A 23327-nucleotide genomic window follows, 5' to 3' on the forward strand; every position below is an offset into this window, starting at 1 on the left:
AGGGTGAGTAAATAATGAGAGCATTTTCATTTTTGGGTGAACTATCCCTTTAAGAGCATTTCATCTGGAAAGCATTGCATTCTTATTAACATCTGATAAACATCTTAAAATGATCAGATTTACAAACATTCTAAATCATAAACATCTCAAAGACATCTGCTGAAGGTCTTACTGACATCCGAGGTGAAACTTCTTTTAGACATATTGCTGATGAGCAAACAACCAAAATAAGATGTAAACACACTTTAAATAGACGTCTGGGTGATGTGCATGTGTTATCAGAGAGGTCATGATACTGGGTATTTTTTATTATTTCATGAAAATGTGTAATTTTGTTGTTTGTTCTTTGATAATTATGTAAGGGATAATGCACAGTCAGCTGGTTGTCATCACAAAATAAACCGCAACAGGGTAATCAGGACATAATCAGGTCTTGTTTCATCCTGAAGGATTTTTTATTTGGCAATGACAAATAGCTTACTGTACATTATCCTGCTTATTACACAGCTACTAACCAAATAAATAAATAAATGGACATAAAATATTGATTTGCGTTGAAATTATGTAATTATGTGAGAAGAAATAAATTGCTGAACAGCTGAAATTCTGTTGGTGTTTATTTTGTGAAAATGACTGTCTGATTCCTCATTATCCAAACTATTACAAGACTGCTTGCCAAATAAATAAATAAATAAATAAATAAATGAACATGATACATTGATTTAAGTTCCAATTATTTTATTAGCTTACTTGTAGAAATCACAGAGTGATCCAAGAAGCAGGGAAGTTGATGCACAATACCCGAATGAGCGGTCTGATATGTCTTAATCCCCGGATGTGCTGTTGTTACTTAGAAATATCAGACTGTCAGATGGCGCTATAGACCAATCAGAATACAGTATTCCAGAGCACTGTTTAATAATATAGCTTAAATTATTTCAATGTCTTTCCTCGTCGCGTCACAATTGTACTCAATTGTGCACTCAGGTGGCTTTACGCCAGGAATGTCTCACCACTTGATTTTTTTTTACTCCCCTTTTTTTTACAGAAATAAAAGAAAAACTTGGCAGAGAGACAGACTACTCTTCTCAGCATAGCAGTTTACATGTCAATTGTTTTTATTTACTAACAAAATAAAATTTTTACTCTCATTAGGTGCTCTGCGATTGTTTATTTTTTCGACGCTGGTGTAAAATGTGTGAAGATATGGGTTTAGTTGGAAGACATAAGAAAATGTTTATTAGTGGTATCTTCTACTAATACATGATATATCAGTTCAGTAACAGGAAATAAAATAGTAAGCATGTCCCCTACCCATGACACCACTCTTCCATTAAAGCAGGGGAGCTTTGCCGAGTCGTCTGATATCTCTTCTTTCACCACTCTGCAAAAACACACCAAACACAGAGTTAACATGTAGATAACTGCCATAGATACCCAGCTGGATGACAGACTGAACTGACAAGGACCCAGATAAGACAGGCTATGTTCGGAATGGAATCCTAATGTACTGCATACTGCACAGTACGCACTGTATAAGATTATTCTGTATAACAAACGGTTACATGCATAATTCAGAAAGTGTCATCCAGTTATTATCTCTGAATTTAAGGCGTTATTTTGCACTTTAAATCCAGTTGTATAAAAATCACATTTGGTGATCCGATAAATAATTAATTAAAAAGGAAAATTCTTGTTTTGCTTCGAGTTCATTTATTAAACTATAAACGGAAAGTGAAACTGTGGGACAAAATAATCCAGGCACTGTGCACTGGTTACCGCACATTATGGCAAATGTTCCGTTTAAAAAAATATTTAGCCTATTTTAAATAATTACACATTTTAATTTCATAACGAAACTCCATTTCATAAAAAAAATTACATTTTGTTAAAGACTATTCAATTAAATTTAATGGAATTTTGTTAAGAAATTGAAATGTGGGGAGCCTGGGTAGCTCAGCGAGTATTGACGCTGACCACCACCTCTGGAGTCGTGAGTTTGAATCCAGGGCGTGCTGAGTGACTCCAGCCAGGTCTCCTAAGCAACCAAATTGACCCGGTTGCTAGGAAGGGTAGAGTCACGTGGGTTAACCTACTCGTGGTCGCTATAATGTGGTTCTCGCTCTCGGTGGGGTATGTGGGGAGTTGTGCGTGGATGCCACAGAGAATAGCGTGAAGCCTCCACACGTGCTACGTCTCCACGGTAATGCGCTCAACAAGCCATGTGATAAGATGCGCGGATTGACGGTCTCAGATGCGGAGGCAAATGAGATTCGTCCTCCGCCATCCGGATTGAGGCGAGTCACTACGCTACCACGAAGATTTACAGCGCATTGGGAATTGGGCATTCCAAATTGGGAAGAAAATGGGAGAGAACATTTTTTTATTTTTGAAATGCAGATGGGGAGTCACGTGACGCTATGTGAGGGCTGACTGCTTGAAAGTGAGCTCCGCTTAACTTTGCTTATTATCCTTTGTTAATTCCCTTTTAAGCAATATTAACAGGTGAGAACCGTAATAGTTTTGTATGTTAAACTGTGCTGGGAGTGCAGGATGTCAAAAAATTTTAAATTGTCAGCCTGTGGGGACATTAAAAAGCACATACATTCTCACACGGCAGACGCCTCGCAGGATCAAGATGGCAGGGGTCCAGCTGATAATGACAGTGAGCCTCACGACGTAGGTTGGGCAATCTCGAACATTTATGCAGCACTAACAAAAATCTTGACCGACATGGAGGGCCTCGCGGGAATACGTCAGGCAATCACATCTATGGAGGTGAAACTTTCCACCTTGATCACAAGAATGGATGAGGTTGAGAAGCGAGTGGAGTCTCTGGACTCCAACTCTGCTTTCAACTCTGCTGAAACAGAGTTGCAAGCTAACCTGCCATCCACCAAAGCCGATGTGGAATGGGTGTGGGAAAAACTAGAGGATTTGGAAATTCGGAGCACATGTAATAATGTGTTTTCTTTGGAATTCCCGAGGGAAAGGAAGATCAAGTTATGGTGAGGTTTGGAGATGGGCTTATTCAGAATTTGATCGACACTGTGGGTCATCAGCTTGAAATTAAGCACGCCCACAGAGTTTTCAGTCAGCTTCCCGGGGCAGGTGACAGACCCCAATCTATCCTGGCAAGATTCTTGAGGACAGAGACAGAGACTTTGTTCTACGAGCGGCGAGGAATAAAAGCAAGTTGTGCAGGGAGGACCATAACATCATGTTTTTTCCAGACTTTGCTAGAGCTACACAAACGAAACAGGACGGATTCAGGGAGTGTAAGAAATGATTGCCGAATGTCATCCGATGGTCTTAAAGAGATGACTCAGCTAAAGTATAGGTACAATGCTATTTTGACACAGAAGTTAGAGTTTTGCTTATTCAGGGCAAGACAGACATATTTTGAGTCTGGGGACAAGGCAGGAAGACTTCTTGCCAGATACATAAAACAGAGACAGTTTTTTTCCTTCAGTGAAGTCTTCTGGAGGCAATATATTTACTTCTGCCACAGATATTAATAAAGCCTTTAAAGAATTCTATTTAGATCTTTATAGTTCCATGTTCATGTCTACCAATAACGATATTAGTAACTTAGTAGAGACATTAGAAATTCCTAAATTGACGAATGATCAAAAATACTTTCTTGACTCTGATATTACTTTGGAAGAACTTGTTGAGGTAAAAGCCTTGCCAACAGGTAAGGCACTGAGGCCAGATGGTTTTGCCGTATAATATTTTTAGATCTTACAGTATGTCACAGAACTGATCCATATAATGTTAGAAGTTTACACAGAGTCATTAAAGAAAGGTGAACTAAAGCCAACCATGATGCAAGCCCTGATCAGTCTCATTCTTAAAAAAGATAAAAACCCAAATTTAAGATTTTGCATCGTTTCTACTGGACTCCCTCTAGATTGTTAAGGCTTGGTTTAAAAGACATACCTACCTGCTGGCAATGTCAGTTGGAGGATGGAGACATAGCCCATGCTCTGTGGTTCTGCACTATGATTCAAGAATTCTGGTTAAGAGTCCAGAATTTATCTGTGAGGTTTTAGAATCTCAAATTACATTTTTCCCTATGTACAGTTGAAGTCAGAGGTTTACATACACTTAGGTTGAAGTCATTAAAAAATGTTAACCACTCCACAGATTTCATATTAGCAAACTATAGTTTTGGCAAGTCGTTTAGGACATCTACTTTGTGCATGACACAAGTAATTTTTCCAACAATTGTTTACATTTTTAATTGACTATATCACAATTCCAGTGGGTCAGAAGTTTACATACACTTAGCTAACTGTGCCTTTAAGCAGCTTGGAAAATTCCAGAAAATGATGTCAACCCTTTAGGCAATTAGCCAATTAGCTTCTGATAGGCTAATTGGCTAATTGGAGTCAATTGGTGGTGTACATGTGGATGTGTTTTAAGGCCTACCTTCAAATTCAGTGCCTCTTTACTTGACATCATGGGAAAGAAATCAGCCAAGACCACTGAAAAAAAAAAAAGTGGACCTCCACAAGTCTGGTTCATCCTTGGGAGCAATTTCCAAATGCCTGAAGGTACCACGTTCATCTGTACAAACAGCAGTATGCAAGTATAAACACCATGGGACCACACATAATACCGCTCAGGAAGGAGACGCATTCTATAATTATTATAATTATAATTTTCTTTATTTATCACACATTATACATTTGCACATACACGGTGAAATTCTTCTTTTTCACATATCCCAGCTAGGCTGGGGTCAGAGTGCAGGGTCAGCCATGATACGGCGCCCCTGGAGCAGATAGGGTTAAGGGCCTTGCTCAAGGGCCCAACAGTGGCATCTTGGCAGTGCTGGGGCTTGAACCCCCGACCTTCTGATCAGTAACCCAGAGCCTTAACCGCTGAGCTGCCACTGCCCTACGGTAAATCTTCTATCTTCTAGAGATGAATGTAGTTTGGTGCGAAAAGTGCAAATTAATCCCAGAACAACAGCAAAGGACCTTGTGAAGGTGCTGGAGGAAACAGGTAGACGAGTATCTATATCCACAGTAAAACGAGTCCTATATCGACATAACCTGAAAGGCTGCTCAGCAAGGAAGAAGTCAATGCTCCAAAACCACCATAAAAAGCCAGAATACAGTTTGCAATTGCACATGGGGACAAAGATCTTACTTTTTTAATGTCCTCTGATCTGATGAAACAAAACACTTAATTGTTTGGCCATTATGACCATCGTTATGTTTGGAGGAAAAAGGGTAAGGCTTGCAAGCTGAAGAACACAATCCCAACCGTGAAGCATGTGGGTGGCAGCATCATGCTGTGGGGGTGTTTGCTGCAGGAGGGACTGGTGCACTTCACAAAATATATGGCATCATGAGGAAGGAAAATTATGTGGATATATTGAAGCAACATCTCAAGACATCAACCAGAAAGTTAAAGCTCGGTCGCAAATGGGTCTTCCAAATGGCCCCAAGCGTACCTCCAAGTTGTTTCAAAATGGCTTAAGGACAACAAAGTCAAGGTATTGGAGTGGTCATCACAAAGCCTTCACCTCAATCTGATAGGAAATTTGTGGGCAGAACTGAAAAAGCATGAGCGAGCAAGGAGGCCTACAACCTCACTCAGTTACACCAGTTCTGTCTAGAGGAATGGGCCAAAATTCCAGCAACTTATTGTGAGAAGCTTGTGGAAGGCTACCAAAACCGTTTGACCCAAGTTAAACAATTTAAATGCAATGCTACCAAATACTAACAAAGTGTATGTAAACTTCTAACCCACTGGGAAAGTGATGTTAAAAGCCCATTAAAAGCTGAAATAAAGCATTCTCTCTACTATAATTCTGACATTTCACATTCTTAAAATGGTGATCCTAACTGACCTAAGACAGGGAATTTTTCGAAAGAGGGATGGAGAGATACATCATTCTAAGGTTTACGTAAACTTCTGACTTCAACTGTATATTGGGTGATGGGGTGGACATTAAAGTAGGTGACAAATATATAAAAAGCTGGGTAAACTAGTGTAATGATTGGGAGACAGATAATTCTTTGAGGATGGAAGTCAGCTGGCGCTCCCTCATTTCAAGAATGGTTCACCGAATTGGGCAGGGTGGTGGCATTTGAAAAACAGATGTAATATAAACAGCTTGGTAGATTAGACATGTATGGTAAGAAATGGAACAGGTATTTGGGCTCACTGGACCATGTGGAGAGAAACAGAATTGTGGTGGTAATTGTAAATTCTATTCTTTGTGGAATTCTTTCTTTTCTTTTTGTTTGTTGATTTTTATATTTTTTATTTTCTCAAATATTTTATTTGTTTGTTTATATGTGTGCATGGTGTAATTTAGGCTTTGACCACAGGGATATTTGTTGAGGGACAAGGTGGGGTTGGGGAGGGGGAAATAATGGGAGTTAAGTTGATTCTGTGTGTACGTTTTGTTTATTCCATATTTCACATAAGAATCAATAAAAATGTTAATAGCAAAGAAATTGAAATGCATAAATCTTAAAAACAGGCTAAAATATATATATATATATATATATATATATATATATATATATATATATTTTTTTTTTTTTTGTTTAGTGTAGCAAGTCATGCAATATGTGTGCATACTGCATAAATCATATAAATAGTTAAATAGTCTAGCAGGACAGCTGTAATACTGGCAAGCAATGTTTAAAGAAAATATTTTAGACTTTCATGTCAATAGTCGTACTGTAGATGTACTGTTTTCAGAATTGCTACTCTTTGGATACTAAACGGTACAATACACTGGAAACAATAGACAGGAATTTTAAGCCAGACACTCTTTCCAAAGAAAGAAACCCTTAGCAAATGTATAATATTTTCACATGAAGACTTTTCTGACTCTGAGCTCTTTATTTAGGCTAGAGAAGATGGAGAGAATGAAGTAACTATCTCTCCATCCCTCTTTCTCTCACGGTAGTAGAGTCCTGAGGCCTGTCTCTGCCTGCATGAGACTTAAGATAAAGAATCACTCATGTACTCAAGCACACACTTGGAAAGGTGCTTTATGCTCAAAACAAACAAACTTATACAACAAAAACTGCCTGCGAATGCATCTTACAAAAGCCACCGTCTGGTTTCTGAAGAATTTTACTGTTAATGAGAGAATACAATATGAACTTGTGTTCATTGCTTTAGGAAACTTGAGGAACTAGTTCCAGCCTCAGACAGCATACCCATGGACTATTCATGGACCATCTGAGGCATATAGAGTGCAACAACAGTCTGTTTCTGGAAGTAAAAACTCAGTTTATTTTCTTCATGGGAGTAGATTATTAGCCATAACTTATAAACCTTTTAAGACAGACATACAGAGAGCTCCTAAGTTGTTAATTCATGGCAAGTACTCCTGTTGAAACCATCAGTCTGTGTCATTTCAACTTTTTAATTTTTGTAAAAAATTGGGTTTAATTAATAGCAGAATTCCAAGTGAAGAACTACACAACCTATGATCCTACAGAGAAAGATCCACCAATCAGAGAATCGCAGCCAACAAAGTGGGCCAAAAGAGCTCTGCAGCGACCGCCCACTCTCATGACGCACTGTGAATGATGAAATAGAGACAAAAACTTCAAACTACTTATGTTTTTGCTATATCTGAACATTTAGCCATCTACTGTACTGTACTGTAAATCTACTGTTTCTGTACTTATAATCAATAATTTTAAATCAATTATTTTTTGCCATTCACAATGCTTCATGGGATTGTAGTTCATTCCTTCATGCTAGACATAAAGTATACAATTCTGAAGCTTAGTCTTTTCGTCCGATTTTCAAATATGTCTTTGCTTCAAATCAAAGTTTGTAATGTTTTGATTCACCTCGCAGCTAGTTGATTTGTTTCATGTTTTGTTTTGTTTTTTATGAAGGATTTTATGAAATCCCAATTAAAAAATTTTAAAAATGAATTGAAAAAATACTTCCGGAAATGGAAAAAGTGGGCACTATTTCAGTTTTGAATCACAATAAACTAAACACAAAGATCACTATATTATTGGATTCTGATTTCTGACCCAAATATTGAAATATTGTATAGACAAGTCCTTGCAGATTCTGAACCTTAGTGGTCTGTCATGTCACTTGTTGGTGATTCCGGTCCAATTTCACCGTACACAGATGAACCGATCACAATAAGCCCAGTATCATGAATTAAGACAGTAAATGGGGTTCATTTAGTTTTTGTGTTGACAAAATGACAAACTACAACAACATTTTTGCCTTCAGTACAGCTGATGCATCCCTAATTAAATAATACAACAATGTATGGCAGGCCTTGGAACTTGGCTCATGATTTTTCCTCGTAACAAGCTTTCTTCGCCAAACAATAAATTACTCACATTTTTGAGAGCGACCAGCACATATGGAAATTATCAAGGCAACTAAGGTTAAAGACCCCACTGGGAGCTACAACAGTACGATCCATGGAGCCAAGTAACAATTTTCAAAGAAATCAGTGTTTGTCTCATTTAAGGGCACACGTGATGCTGTTTTTATTAGCATAACTATGCAGGACGCAAATGCTGAAAAACACGTTGACTTGGTAAGTTAATTCTGAATTAACTTAAACTACTGTGGGTCTGGGAAGGAAGTAAATATACTACCATGTTTAGCTCTTTTTGCAATGTGCTGGGTGTCTTATGGGACAAATGTAATAAATGTAACAGGCTTGGTTAGGGCACACCACAGAGTGCTGATCTCAATAAGGTGTCTGAAAGAGAGAGTGAGATAGAGAGAGAAGAGAGAGAGTGATGACAGACTATGCCCTATTTCTTTTTATCCCAGTTAACAGCATGTAGGCCTAAACACGTCATGTGTGCAGCTAGCTGTCTATGGTCCTTTCGTTTTTCTACACATCTGTGGACAGTCAAATAAAGCAATTCGACAAGAGAGCTTTTTAAACATAGGTCTGTTTCTTTGAGTATCCCAATGGACGTAACATAGCACCTTTAAGTGATGCAGCCAACATGATCACACAAGAAATTGACATGTTGCATCCGAAAGTTCATGTATCTTGATATTGACCCCATTCAGCAGAAAGATTTGGGCTTCTTTTAAATTTCCATTAGGATCGGTGGATCAGGATAAACAGGATAAATCAAAACGTTTACCGATTTAGCTGATGGAAACGCAAATTATTATATAAGTGTCGACATAACATTTTTCCGTTTAACTCTAGCGCATAAACTCTGTATGTCGATACATCAAATGTCTAGAAAAACTGGTTTGGAAACACTTTTTGTCGAGACAATTTGCATTAACGCAAAAATATAGTGTCACATGACAGAATTTACCCCAATCGTTAGCCTGTGTTAATCATGACGACAGTATACATCCCTGAAAGCCAATTTATTGTACGTGAAGCATTACTCGCACTGTTATGGATTGATCTTAACGGCATACCTTCATAGATCCGATGCTGCAAACACATCTGCGTCAGGACACTTCCAGGAGTGCCAACACTAATATATCTCATGCACCTGTCATCGGCGAATGGCCACGCTTTGCGATTAATCGCGGTAGCCATCCGTTTATTTATTAAAGTTACTTTTCCACACCATTCAAAATAACACAAACTTAAATTAGCCTTACCCTGTTCTGTAGAATGACATTCTCAGAATGTTCTACACTTTATTCAAGACTATAAACTATCGGAACTATTTTTCCAATGCTGAGTTCACTTTCAGAAAACAAGCTTTTGAACATTTTAAAACTTTTAAATATTTTAAATCGAACTCTCTTTACCTCGGATCGCATTTGCTGAGCTTCTTCAGAAAACATAAATTGCATTATGACACTAAAATTAATTTTAGGGTATAAAATGGCCTTGAGAATATTCAAATTTCACAACAGACTACAGAAATGTTGGTATTGTGATAATGTATAGCATTTATTATACATGGTAGATCATGCTGCATTAACATGATGAAAAAGTAGATCTCACTCCATAGAAGTGTGAGCACCCCTACTGTAAATGTTGGCGATGGAGGCTTTTGTTTATTTCACTACCATACGTGACATAAAATAATTACCATATGACAACAGCCTCCTCCTCTACCCAGCACAGTTTACATTTCAAGTTCAAGGAAATCCACTGTTTTTTTTAAGTTCAATAAATGCATGATGTTTCCAGAGTCAATGAGCAATCGTGTTCAATAATCACGATTATGATTCTTGCCATAATCGAGCAGCCCTAGCTTCAGACCGCACGCCCAAATTTCATTAACTGACCGTCTGATACATATTGCACACAAAAACGGCAAGAGCTTTCCAAAACAGCAAATCTGACTGGCTGACTTTACTTTCATTTCCGGGAGTCCAGGTGCATCGGTTTTATCAGTCTGATGGGAACAAAAGTTGTGTTTACAAGATGCCAGGCTGATGCAGTTTGCTTCAGAGAAAGGTATAGGCCTAGTTGCTAAACAATGCAATCATGCAGTCAAATATTTGAAAGATCCCTTTTTTCTTTTTTTTTTTTTTTTTGAGGCACTTAGCCTTGTACCGAACAAAACAGAACTGACAATGTAATACAACAACAACGCTGACATTAACACCATTGCCGTTTTAGTATTTACATAAACATTTTTCATGCTCCATAGTGCTGTCACAGGCAATAAGGTTTTTCTTCTTCTTCTTGGCAATCCAGCTTATGGTGCATTAACACCACCTACTGAGCTGGACTGTGGAGCGTCACAAGAAAGTCATTCAGTGGAGTCAAACGTCCACTAAAGATAATGAAATTGGCGAAATTTAATCGAAAAGAGGCCACACACCTCATGTAGGATAAAATCCTATACTTTAAAGGTAGCTTACCCTCTGGAGTTTACTTTTAAACAAAGTTATGTTTAATTCATTCTTGAGGTCTAACAAACAGGTGGAATGCATTTCCTTCCCCATTAATGGTATGAAATGTATATTGTGATAAATACTGATATCGAACGATATGAAAAAATTATTGTGATAATATTTTTGGCCGTATCACCCAGCCCTAATACATATGATGACTATGACTGATTGGCCTATTAACAGACAGTCATTTCACCAAATATTCATTCCAACATCTACCGACAGCTTTATCAATGGTTAGTAAACATTTTAAATTTTTCATTATTTTTTAATGGAATGAGTAACTATTGGGTAAAAAAAATGCTTATTTAAATTCAGCAATTTTGTGTAGTACATCTTATTTTCCATCATTATCTTGTATTATATCAGCATAATTGGCCACCCTGCTCTTTAGATATCAGTCTCAGCACTGGCCATTAGAAAACCCATATCAGATGATTGCTATATAAAACTAACATGTGAAGGGTTGAAAACTGATAATTTTTGTAATTTTTTTTAAATACTGGAACTGAATGGTTCAATAACGGTTCTCGAACGTGTATTGTTTCGTCGATGCAGATGCAACACTGTGCTAAAAACAGCAATTCCTACGCTACCATTCAGCAGCACTGCAACAGTGCTACTGAACCAGCTGCACAAAACACACAGAACAACCAGTGTAGTCTGATTCCCAAATGAATGACTTCATGAGTCGGTTCTTTTGAATCTACAGAGTGAAACACACAGTGACCAGCGTAGTCAGATTCCCAAATGAATGACTCTTATGAGTTGGCTCTTTTGAATCTACAGTGCCTCTGCAGTGTGAAACATATAGCATGACCAGTGTAGTCCAATTCCCAAACAAACGACTCTTATGAGTTGGCTCTTTGGATCCACAGCGAATATGTAGCACGAAACATACAGCTTGACCAGACCAATCCAATTCCCAAACGAATGACTCTTATGAGTTGGCTCTTTTGAATCTACAGTGCCTCTGCAGTGTGAAACATATAGCATGACCAGACCAATCCAATTCCCAAACGAATGACTCCGAGTCGATTCTTTTGAATCTACACAGCTAAACATACATTACTTCCTCACAAATTAATGACTTTAACATCAGCCGATTCTTTCTAGTGAATCAAAAACTTGCAGCACCGCAAGTCCTTCATTTCATCATGTCACTTGAAATGAATTAAGAACTGTCACTGTATGTGTACTTTAGGCTTGTGAGACTTAAATCAGAGTTATTAGTCTATGGGATGGATGTTGATATGACAATGTGTACTTGAAGATTTTTGTTGTAATTACTGGTATTTTATTATAATGTATAAATTAATCAAATATCTTATTTTTTTAAAAAGCCTGCATAAACACCATTTGCAACAATCTGTAAAAAACTGGTAACAGGCTGCTGGGGACAGCAAATCCACTAGGAACTGCATTCCTTATGTCCAAATATTTCTTTTTCTAAAGTAGCCAACTTAAAGAATCATTAATGGAACCATTAAGACATATGGAAATCAGAACTTTAATCATTAAATTTCTCACGATTCACATCCCTAAATCCGCCACTCACTAACATCAAGAAATAATTCAGGGTTCAATCTAACAAGCACTTACGAAAACAAAGGTGCATAAGCTTAACCAATAAACTAATGAATATCATATTGTGTAAAACAACTTAACGGTCCAGCCTTGAGTAACAGTCTTTGTCCAATCACAACTTTACAACAGAAAACGGACCATGATGTAAATGTAGCACGCAGGAGTAAATTAACAATGCAACTCAACATATGTTCTTTATTTACATATCGAGGCTGCTGTGGAGTCACTGAGCCCCTAAAAACTGACTGTTATCCTGTACGTGGTAAACACGGCTTCAGGCGACGTTTAATGAGAGCGGTATGAAGTCAGACAGAGGTCAGACACTGGAAGGAAACAACGTACTGTACGTACAGCGTGTGAGATGGCTAACTAATGACCGTCAGCACTCTGCACATTACAGCTACAGTCACAATAATGGAGAAAGCAGAAAGAATTCAGAGCTTAAATGGCTAAATCAGATTACTCTGTGAGGAACAGAGAGCACATGCATCTACTATAAGCAGTCTATGGGAGAAGTGGCATATATAGGACACACAGCTGCTGAGAGGAGACGCCCAGTTTGGCACAAGACCCACAAACACAATGGACATATAATAAGACTCCCAGGATCTCACAGGTTTGGCTTGGAAAAACTGTGTTTCAAATGTCCTAATATCCGCTTCTGCTCCTACACAAGACCCTTACAAACATGTATTGATGGTCTCAGATGGTGATACCATGGTAATTTCATATATTCTATGATACCCTTACAAAAAGAAGTGTGGTGGTACTATGGTACAGTGATGGGATCAGAAGGCAATGCCATGGTACTTTGTTACCTAGCTACAATTATAATGAAATTCATGTAACATTGTATTTAGAGTATGTACCACCAAGATACATGTCCAAAAATCATGGTAGAACAGTACCATAGTAGTTTTGGAACTTCTTTGAAAGTGACTGATCTGTCCATATTCACGCACCGTAACATTTACATGGTACTCCAAGGTACTTGAATAAACATGTCCAAAATTGGTAATACTTTGGGACTATTTGTTAGTGTGCAAGACATAATGTTGTTTAGCCATTATTGTGTATCCTGTCTTAATTGTGTAAACAGTTTATGGTGTAGAAACTGCTGCAATAAATTCTGCATTTATTGCAATGTATGTTGTACCAAAGACTGTTGCTTGTGTATGCCCGCTTAAACCCTCAATAAAAAGTACCTTGGCATTACCATTAATAAAGACCATGGGAAAACTATGGACAACCCATCACTTTAATACGATGGTGTATGAACGTGATTGTCAAAAAATACAATACTTCTATATGAAAATATAAGCATCTGATACCATCAGTGATCAATGGTATCAGGGTGATTTTCATGAAACCTGTTGAGAAAATGTCCTGGCCATACTGCTGTTGTACAATTTCTTTTATTACAACCAGGAAAAATTAAAAGGCAGTACCCAAGGGAATACTACTATGATGTATAAATACTTTGCAATTTATTTAATATCATTTTTTCACATTGCAGTAATGAGAAAAAGGGATTAAATGTGCGTAACTGTCAAGAAAATCTCCTGGTCATACTTAACCCCAAATAAATAAATATATACATAAGAAAAGAAAAAAGAAAAAAAGATGATTTTAATTGAAAATTGGTAACAGTTTACAATTAGGTTCCATTCGTTTACATTAGTTAATGCATTAGGTATCATAAGGGGCGTAGATTCCAGGGAGGTACCCCCCCAATAATAAAAACAAGCAAGTATGTCATTATGTCTAAATACTTTACAATTTAAATAATATCCTTTTTTCATATTGCGGTAATGAGTATACAGGTTGAATATGTGTAACTGACAAGAAAATGTCAAGGTCATACATAACTCTGAAACAATACCAAAACATGTGTGTATATATATATATATATATATATATATATATATATATATATTAAATTGCATTGAATTTAATTGATTCTCATTCCAGTAAGTCATTTTTCTGTATTACAGTAAAAAAATAAATATATATATATATATATATATATATATATATATATATATATATATATATATATATATATATATATATATATGCTATTGTACAAATACTATATTTTACTATAATATATTTTTTTAAATAAAAGGCAGTACCAAAGGAAGTACTACTATGATGCATAAATACTTTACCATTTCAATAATAAATATTTTTTCACATTGTGGTCATGAGAATAAGGGGTTAAATGTGCGTAACTTTCACGAAAGAGGTCACGGTAGTACTTTATTTTACAGTACTGTTCTACATTTACGGAATATATAATTACAACAACTACAGTACTAAACCTAAACCCAACCTTAACCCGTATTTAGTAAATGTAGTTACCTAATATTACCCTGTACTTTTTTGGGTAAGTACACTGTAGGTATCCTGAAAGTACACATACTGTAAAATAAAGTGCACCCGAGGTCACAATATAAAAAATGTTAATGGCTTCATTTGCGATATTCAAAGTATAATTACACATTTGTTTCTTACTTTCTTTTGATTTTGAAGTACAACATCACCAGGACTTTTTCTTGGTTTTGTGAGAATCACACACCACTGTGGTTGTTTTTGTACCATCTATCTATTTTGTACCATAGATAGATGTCTCTATCATTTTACCACTGTGGGGTAAATATTGCAAAACACTGCAAGCGTCATTCCTGTTGTCCCTGTAGTTTGAGGGGAAACTGATGGCAACATTTGCAGCATCATTGGCGTGTGTTGATTTAGTCAACAGCTGCTCTAAAGCCACATTCCACTCAATCACATTAACTAGAGTCCTAAATCTACCCGCCTGCTCATTTCAGTAAACATACAGGGGGATTTTCCTACTCTAGCCATGCACATCTTAGTTACACTCTTTGAAAACGCTTTGTTTTCCTTAGAAAAGTGGCCTTACTGATTAGTAGCTTTATGTTAAATGTTAAAGGTTGACAGTAAGAGAAACTGCTTTCAAGTGAAATCTCTGCACCCATTCTACTGGTGCAGTGTGTCTGTCCATGCACTAACAAAAAGTACCAAGGAAATGCCATGTTTTTGGACGGAGTTTTTATATATATATATATATATATATATATATATATATATATATATATATATATACACACATATATATACAGTAGATGGTGATGCCATGTTGTTTTTGTGTGTGTGTGTGTGTTGCTGCCATGGTAATACTATGGTGTTTTGGACATGTACCGTGGTATTCTTTGGAGTACTGTGATTATGATAAAAATTCAGTAGCGAAGAAGGTAATGCCATAGTTTTCCGGGCATGGTGCCATGGTAATACCATGCTATGCTTTGCAGTACCCTGGAGTACCATGCAAATGCCATGGATACAAGAATATAGTAATGGCTCAGTACCAGAGTATGTATCAAAGTACCATGGTATTATCATTACTGTACCATGGTGCCACCACAGTACTATTTGTAAGGCTGTGGAAAGCCATTCAGAAAGTTTCCCGTGAAGGATGCGCGTTCCCTGCCGCAACTCACCCGAAGTCCTGATCCATGGACTTGAAGAAGAACTTATAGTTGGGTTTATTAAGGACTTGTTTGAAGTCCAACAGTGTGATCTCCTCCGAGGAGATGGGGATCTTCACCAGGTACGGCGTCTCCTCCTCGTCGATATGATAGATTATTTTGGTTTCCGCCATTTCCTCGGGAGTTTTTTTTCTCCTTCGCTCCGACTAAACTAACTTTCCAGGCGGATTAGTGGATGACACAAACTAGATTCTAGGGCACAAACGATCTTTCCGTGTCCTTTACGATCATTTTTTAACGTCCGCTGTAAAAGATTACACTAACTGCAGCATAAACTGTATTCTTGTTGTTCTCCTTTTGTTGCTGTTAAATCCCCCATGGATTCATACATTCACAGTGTTCCCAAACTTTTCCAGCGAGCGCTCGCTCATACAGTGCGGTTGGGGGAGGAGAGGGAAGCCAACGCGGCGTTATGACGTTTAGCAGGAGCGTGAAGCCCCTTCCTTCCCCCGTGAGAGCTGAAACACTCACTATAAACGCCCCTACACCGTTAAACTGAGAACAAGCTGAATACAGTGGCCCCGAAAAGTATTTGGACACTTGAGCCACACTTAAAGCTCGTGTAAGTTATTTTTTTTAGTCACAACACAAAAATGTCCCTACTAATTGACAGACATTGACAGCACCAGGATTTGTAAACAGCAAAAAAAAAAAAAAAAAAAGGATTCCGACTGCAGCCAATCAGAACACTGGGAGGCGGCTCTCTGCCAATGGCGTGAGTTGTGGGGCGGGACTATCTGTTTGATCGACCAGTGTTAGATGGTGTAGTGTTTGGGAAACCTGTTTGGTGCCACTATTGGTGCAGAAATTTCCCCTTAAAAATGTATCTGAAATGTTTTTTTTTTTTTTTTTTTTTTTTTTAATTAGTTGCTCCAATGACCCAACTGCCCCAAGAATATTTGGAAAACCATACCACACTTAAACTTCCTGGGCTGTCCGGTCATTTTTGACCGATTTCATATTTGTTTTTTAATACAAATGGTTTCCTCAATCTGAGTGGTATAAGACTTCGCGACTTTTCCTGGACTCACAGTATGCACATTTGATGAGTCTAAGTGGTCATAAAAAAGTGACACCTTTGCTGTTCGTCAAACTCAACAGACCATAGCAAATGTATGGGAGAGACCCTAAAACAAGCATTTTTTTATGTAACAATGCTGAACATAAACACACAGAAATGAAGAGGTGGGACTATAAAACATACTTAAGAGCAAAACAAACACACACACACACACACACACACACACACAATCTATACTTATAACTGACACTTCAAAACTATTTTTTTTAAAATACAAGACTTTGACAAATAATAGTTTCATGTGTCTAAACATATCCAAATGCATAACTTGTGATAATCTAAATCTATAATTTGAAAATCTAAAATTTCATTATTAGGCCCAGACGGAGTCTGCATGTGCAGAACTCAGCAGAAAATCTGTCATTCATAAAAGTTGCACCCACCCCTAGCATGTTTGTTTAGTAAATATTTTGGCAAATTTCATGATGCTTTTAGATTTCAATGAGAGTATAATACTCTTAGATCCATTTAACACATTTTACTGTACATAATTCCACAGATTTTCCCCCAGAATCTGCGCAGAAAACGCAAAAAACAAAAAACAAAACAAAAGGCAGCAGATTCCGTCTGGCCTTAAAACAGGCAATCAGGACACACAGTCTCTGCAGCCATCTGCTGGTTATTGGTATGATGACACTATTTTCAAGTCATGTAAAAGATTTTCTTTCCACCAGATGTCAGCAATATGTCCCCCAATATGAGATTCTCAAATTGTCTTCATGTTTCAACTTACAGAAGTGTAGGTTTTTACTGAAGTGAAGTTTACATAAATTTACAGACAAATAAGATGTAAATTGCATACATGACCCCAGCTTAGCTGGGATATGTGAAAAAAAAAAGAATTTCACTGTATATGTGCAAATGTATAATGTGTGATAAATAAATAAAAATTAAATCAATTAAATTAATAAAATCCCCCCCCCCCCCAAAAAAGTGCACAGTTTTATTGTTAATACTTCAGGGAAGAAGAAAGGTTTTCATTTCTTTCTTTTAAAAACTATAAAGTTATAAAAAAAAGTTACAACTGTTCTGTTTCTGGTCAAAAATGACAGCGAACAGCCGAGGTGTCGACCTTTATTGAACAGCCTAGGAGGGTTATAAATGTGTGAACACCACTGCATTAAATAACCAAATATCAAACAAACTAGCATCTGCAAACAAATGATGCTTGATTAAGAAAATAAAGTTAGTTCTGAGAAAAATAAAGGAATAGTTCACCCAAGTCATATGACCACTGGATATTACTTTTATGCTGCATTTATGTGCTTTTTGGAGCTTCAAAGTTCTGGTTACCATTTACTTAAATTGGATGAACATACAGAGCTGAAATATTCTTCTAAAAATCTTAATTGTGTTCAGTAGAAGAAAGTCATACACATCTGGGATGGCAAGAGGGTGAGTAAATGATGAGAGAATTGTCATTTTTGGGTCAACTATCCCTTTAACCATTAGTGAAATCATGTTTATTTTAAATGTTCCCAGGGTTATTTTAGGGGATGTATGAAGACATTTCTCCTCAAGTTCACACAGGTGTAGTAGCAACCACAGGTGTCCATGCTCCACTGACATTTGACAACCAGAAAATGTCCAAATACTGTTTGACTTATCTATTGTTTTATTGTTTAAAACCTAACACATTTATATTATATTGTATTTCAAATGCAGTTGCATTCATACATTCAACTTTAACATCCACTTTCCTGTCTGATCAGTAAAACTCACTTATAATGATAACTTTTTAATTGCACTAATCAGATAGAGCCACATTATATTCTGACCAGAAATAACTGACACAGTGTTGCCAACCACTTTCGCATAAACACAAGCTGTTAAATCAGATTAAAACATTGCAAATAGACAGATAAACAAGAGTTTTTATTCTTAATGGTAAGCACATAATTTAGCCAAGAACCGTTATGGGACCAAGCACCACTATGTTGGACACTGCTGAATCTGGAAAAAAAAGTATAGTAGTTCAACAAATCAGTGAATACTGCAAATGGCAAATCAAATAAGGCATTTCTATAAACATCAGTACTGACTCCAGTACTGCATCTAACATCGGAACATATCAGTTCATTTCAATTAAAGACCTATTTCAATACTCAATTTTATGTACTGTATATAATACTAATTGCAGTTTTGGGTCCAGATCATCTGGGCAAAGGTAATGTCATACAGACAAATATACTCACTGTTTCAGTTAAGTGTACAACACAGGATACTGACATTTTTGTCAGGATGTGTCCTAAAAGCTTACCTCCATGGACTGACCTCTTTGGCAGTCTGCTCCATTTGCTCATTTGTTTCTGGCTGATGACATCACAAGTAGACTCACAGCATTCGCAAACATCATCCATACCATCCACACTACGCCACCTTCAGAAAGCAACAAGTCAACAATGAAACAGATGACGTCCCTTAAAGGTGCTGTAAGAAATTTTAGACATACTGGAACTTTCACCAGACTAGCCGTTAAATTAGCCACGCCCCCTTTTTTTCCTTCGCTCTTTACTAAGCCAAGGGCCGTTACAGAAACAGGTGTGATATTTCATGGCACCTATTTCAATGATATCTGACAGGTAATAAGTATTTTTTCCTGCATGTCAATTAATAATAATAATTTTAAAAAAAATCACTTGGCTGTTTTTGGAACAGGGGTCTTGCATGAATTCCAAAAGAAACTTTAAAGGAATATTTGTATATATTGAACTGAATAATTGTATAAAATTAAGCTATGCCTCTGGTATTGCAATGCAAATTCTAGCTAATAATGTGGAATATCCAGACAACAACAACAAAATACACTCATACCTTTTTCCTGAATAGGTACAGGCCTTGTTCGTGATATTCTCTTCCAGATCAGCAATCTTCAGATGGCATGTAATATAGATCTATGTGGTAAAAATGAAACGGAGTATATAATGGCCTTACCAAAATCAAAATACCAGTAGCTCTTGACCCACAAAAACATTCCTACCATACTGTAGAATTAAATGCTTTTGTTTATGAAGGACTCACAGAGTTTCTGTGGTTTTCGTAGAAACGGAAAGCATCCATCTGCATCTGAAGCACATGGTTTTGTTTTCGGGGCATGAAACGGGCACTGGAGTCTGGCATTTTAGAGTCAATAAGACACCTACAACACAGGGGACAGGAATTCCATTGTTAAACAAGTATTTATAGTTTCATATTTGTCATCACAATCGTCAGTGACATGAATAAAACGTCTGATATCATTTAAAAAGTATAATGCAAAGGGTTTATGTGCAATTCAGTTCTGTTCAACGGATGCAGCTTGGATTCCAAAAGAATGACCACTTCTGTAGAACCCAAGATTTAAAAGATTGTATTTAACAGGACGTTTCTTCTGACCCTTTGAGATGGTGTCTGTTATGGCAGAAATGTCAATGACCTTACTCTTTGGCAAAGTTTGGAATGAAACACTAACTTCGTAATACTGAATACCGCAAAATAAACAGCTTCCTGCCTACTATTTTTTTATTTATTTTTTATTTTTAATAGTATCAGAAACAGTAGGCATTATTCCATGTGAATGTATAATCCGTTCTGTTATCATCTTTGAAATAAAAATGGCTATTTTGTACTCAGTTGAATACAGTTTGAATTCAGTTTTGTGTAAAAATGTCTTTTGGCCGTCCTACAATGATCAAGTTGTGAAATAGCAAGAGTATGTTAATATGAACATAGATTCCAGAAAAAATTAAAGGAATAGTTCACTTCACCCAAAAATGAGAATTCTCTCCTCATTTACTCACCCTCATGTCATCCCCGATGTGTTCGACTTTCTTTCTTCTGCAGAACACAAATGAAGATTTTTAGAAGAATATTTCAGCTCTGACCAGAACTTTGAAGCTCCAAAAAGCACATAAAGGCTGCATAAAAGTAATCCAGTGATTTAAAGAAGTGAAAGTGAAAATGGAGATTTATAGTAAAAAAGGACGTAAAAATCTGTTTCCACCAACACCTATCATATAGCTTCAGAAGATTTGGATTAAACCACTGGAGTCGTATGCATTACTTTTATGCTGCCTTATGTGATTTTTGGAGATTCAAAGTTTTGATCACTATTCACTTGCATTGTGAGGACCTACAGAGCTGAAATATTCCTCTAAAAATCTTCATTTGTGTTCTGCAGAAGAAAGAAAGTCATACACATCTGGGATGATATGAAGGTGAGTAAATGAGAGCATTTTCATTTTTGGGTGAACTATCCCTTTTAAGGGGCCAAATTTAGCATTAAAAAAAGCATGCACATTTTTTTTTTTAAAGAAAAAGACATTTTTCCAATTCTAGCACTTCATATTTCTGGAAAATAGACAGCTGAATCCCGACTGACCCATGGTTCTGAATGAACACGTAGCGAGGCACTGATGCGATATTGGGCTGCAGAGTTGCCATACAACTGTCCATTATTAATCTCAAGGGAGCATGCTCCGCTTTCAGGAAAGAAGCCTGGATATTCATCACGTCACCCAGGTGGTACACATAGGAAGACCTTTTAGTCCTCCAATCATCTACAAGCAGCAAGAGACAGAAAGGTCAAAGAGAAGAAAAACTAAAGAGGTGGGTTATTCAACCTAATCTTACACACACACACACATACCATTCATCAGTTTAAAGGAAAAACTGATCAAATCCATAGCTGCTTTTGTAGATGTTAATGGCTCCCAGGTTGGCTTCACATCAATGCTGCTGACAAAGTGAGTCCTGTGCAGTATATTGAAGCAAACACAGTAATTATGCAACAAGGCAGCAAGGTCTATAAATTATGAGAACCATACAGTCCAAACCTTTTGTAGTGACATTCAATAGGAATAGCAGCACCACTTGTCCTCACAATACCAACACTGTTCTCCACCGGGGTGTAGATCAACTGGTTTGAATAAACCAAATGATCCCCCTCAATCTGACAATTGAACGAGCAATTACTATTAAGGAAATAAAATCAATGTAAACATAATGACGTAAATATGACATTTTAATAAATAATAAAAAATAAGAAATATATCTTTTTGATGTGATTACAAATCAACAAAGTCCTTGTCATCAGAAATCCTACAGAAATTCCAATTAATAATAGGTGATGGATGATGGGATCAAACAAGAATCCTGTAAGAATCAATAAAGATTCTACTGGATTCATAAAAAGTCTTAATAAATACATTTAAAAAAGAGTATATTTTAATTATACAGTACAAATCATTATTATATATTATATTTATTTTATTGAACACACAGCTAATATCACTATAGCTTGGAAACAACAATGGGATAAAACAAGAATTGGATCAAATAAGATCTTTCTGGATGCAAATTCAATACGTTATGTACATATTTCAGTTTATCCAGTGGAAGAGGACTTTTGTTTGATATTAAAAAAAATAAATAAATAATAAATTTATTGCTTCAGTTGCATTGATAAGGGAACATTTGCTGAAATCCTTCCATATTAATCATAACATTTGGAATCAATCCTAGGATAAACATTAAATCTCTAAGACTCATAAAAGATCCCACTGAATGCAATTCTAAATGAGTAAATAAACTGAAAATAGGAATGTAATTTTATCCAGTAGGCTCTTGTTTGATCACATTATGAGCCTACTGAAATGTGCATTCCACTTGTTTGGATCATCTACATTCAGTTTGTATCTCTCACCGATAACTCAGAGCCACACAGGTGTAAATCAGCTTCAATCACGTGTTCAGAGTCACTGTACGGAGTCGCCCTGCAGCTCTCGGTTGACCGGCCGAGGTGCAGCTCTTTGGCAGTGACCTGACGCCCGTTCGAGTGCAGGTCAGCACGGATGATCACAATCATGCTCCGCGCAGTGCATTGCACCTTGACAGGTGCAGCTCTGCTCCGCGGCTCGTCTGTGAGATCGTCTTTAGGGAGAAACGCAGTTTTGTACTGTCTGCCGTCTGGCCCAATCATCGGTCCATCTTTTAAAGTACGAATGGCGCCTGTAACGTAGATACTTAATAAAACCACAATCCCTATAATGTTACTGTCTGTCATCATCGTGGCAAAAACTGAAGGAGTGCGCATGCGTAGTTAGGTGCATTTTATTCAGTTGAGTTACCCAGTTGTTCTTAATTAACCTCTTCAGCTCCGGTGCATTTTTGGGCTGCCGCCTGCAATTTCTCACACATACTAATTGCGGACTAATTGCAAATAATTTAAATACTTTTTCAGAAAA

General features: G+C 36.9%; 2 protein-coding genes across 3 annotated transcripts in view; both read right to left on the reverse strand.

The window, feature by feature from the left end:
- LOC127433836 (segment polarity protein dishevelled homolog DVL-2-like) overlaps positions 1-16383 on the reverse strand; it is a 39303-nt gene extending 22920 nt beyond the window's left edge. For both annotated transcript variants that reach the window (XM_051686103.1, XM_051686093.1), the window contains exons 1-2: positions 15975-16383; positions 1315-1384 (exon numbers count right to left, since the gene is read on the reverse strand). In XM_051686103.1, the coding sequence (XP_051542063.1) occupies positions 1315-1384; positions 15975-16135 (231 nt within the window). In that variant the 5' untranslated portion in view covers positions 16136-16383. The remainder of the gene's footprint in view (positions 1-1314; positions 1385-15974) is intronic.
- A 2476-nt stretch (positions 16384-18859) lies between these two features.
- LOC127436963 (zona pellucida sperm-binding protein 3-like) lies at positions 18860-23149 on the reverse strand. The gene is made up of 8 exons (XM_051691509.1): positions 22787-23149; positions 21918-22033; positions 21731-21834; positions 21464-21641; positions 20125-20242; positions 19918-19997; positions 19364-19482; positions 18860-19056 (listed from the first exon to the last, which is right to left on the reverse strand). The coding sequence occupies exons 1-8, from the start codon at positions 23147-23149 to the stop codon at positions 19004-19006; spliced, it is 1131 nt and encodes a 376-aa protein (XP_051547469.1). The 3' UTR covers positions 18860-19003.
- Positions 23150-23327: the final 178 nt, after the last annotated feature.

The sequence above is a fragment of the Myxocyprinus asiaticus genome, chromosome 4 (genome assembly GCF_019703515.2).
Source record: "Myxocyprinus asiaticus isolate MX2 ecotype Aquarium Trade chromosome 4, UBuf_Myxa_2, whole genome shotgun sequence".
Classification (NCBI taxonomy): Eukaryota; Metazoa; Chordata; class Actinopteri; order Cypriniformes; family Catostomidae; genus Myxocyprinus; species Myxocyprinus asiaticus.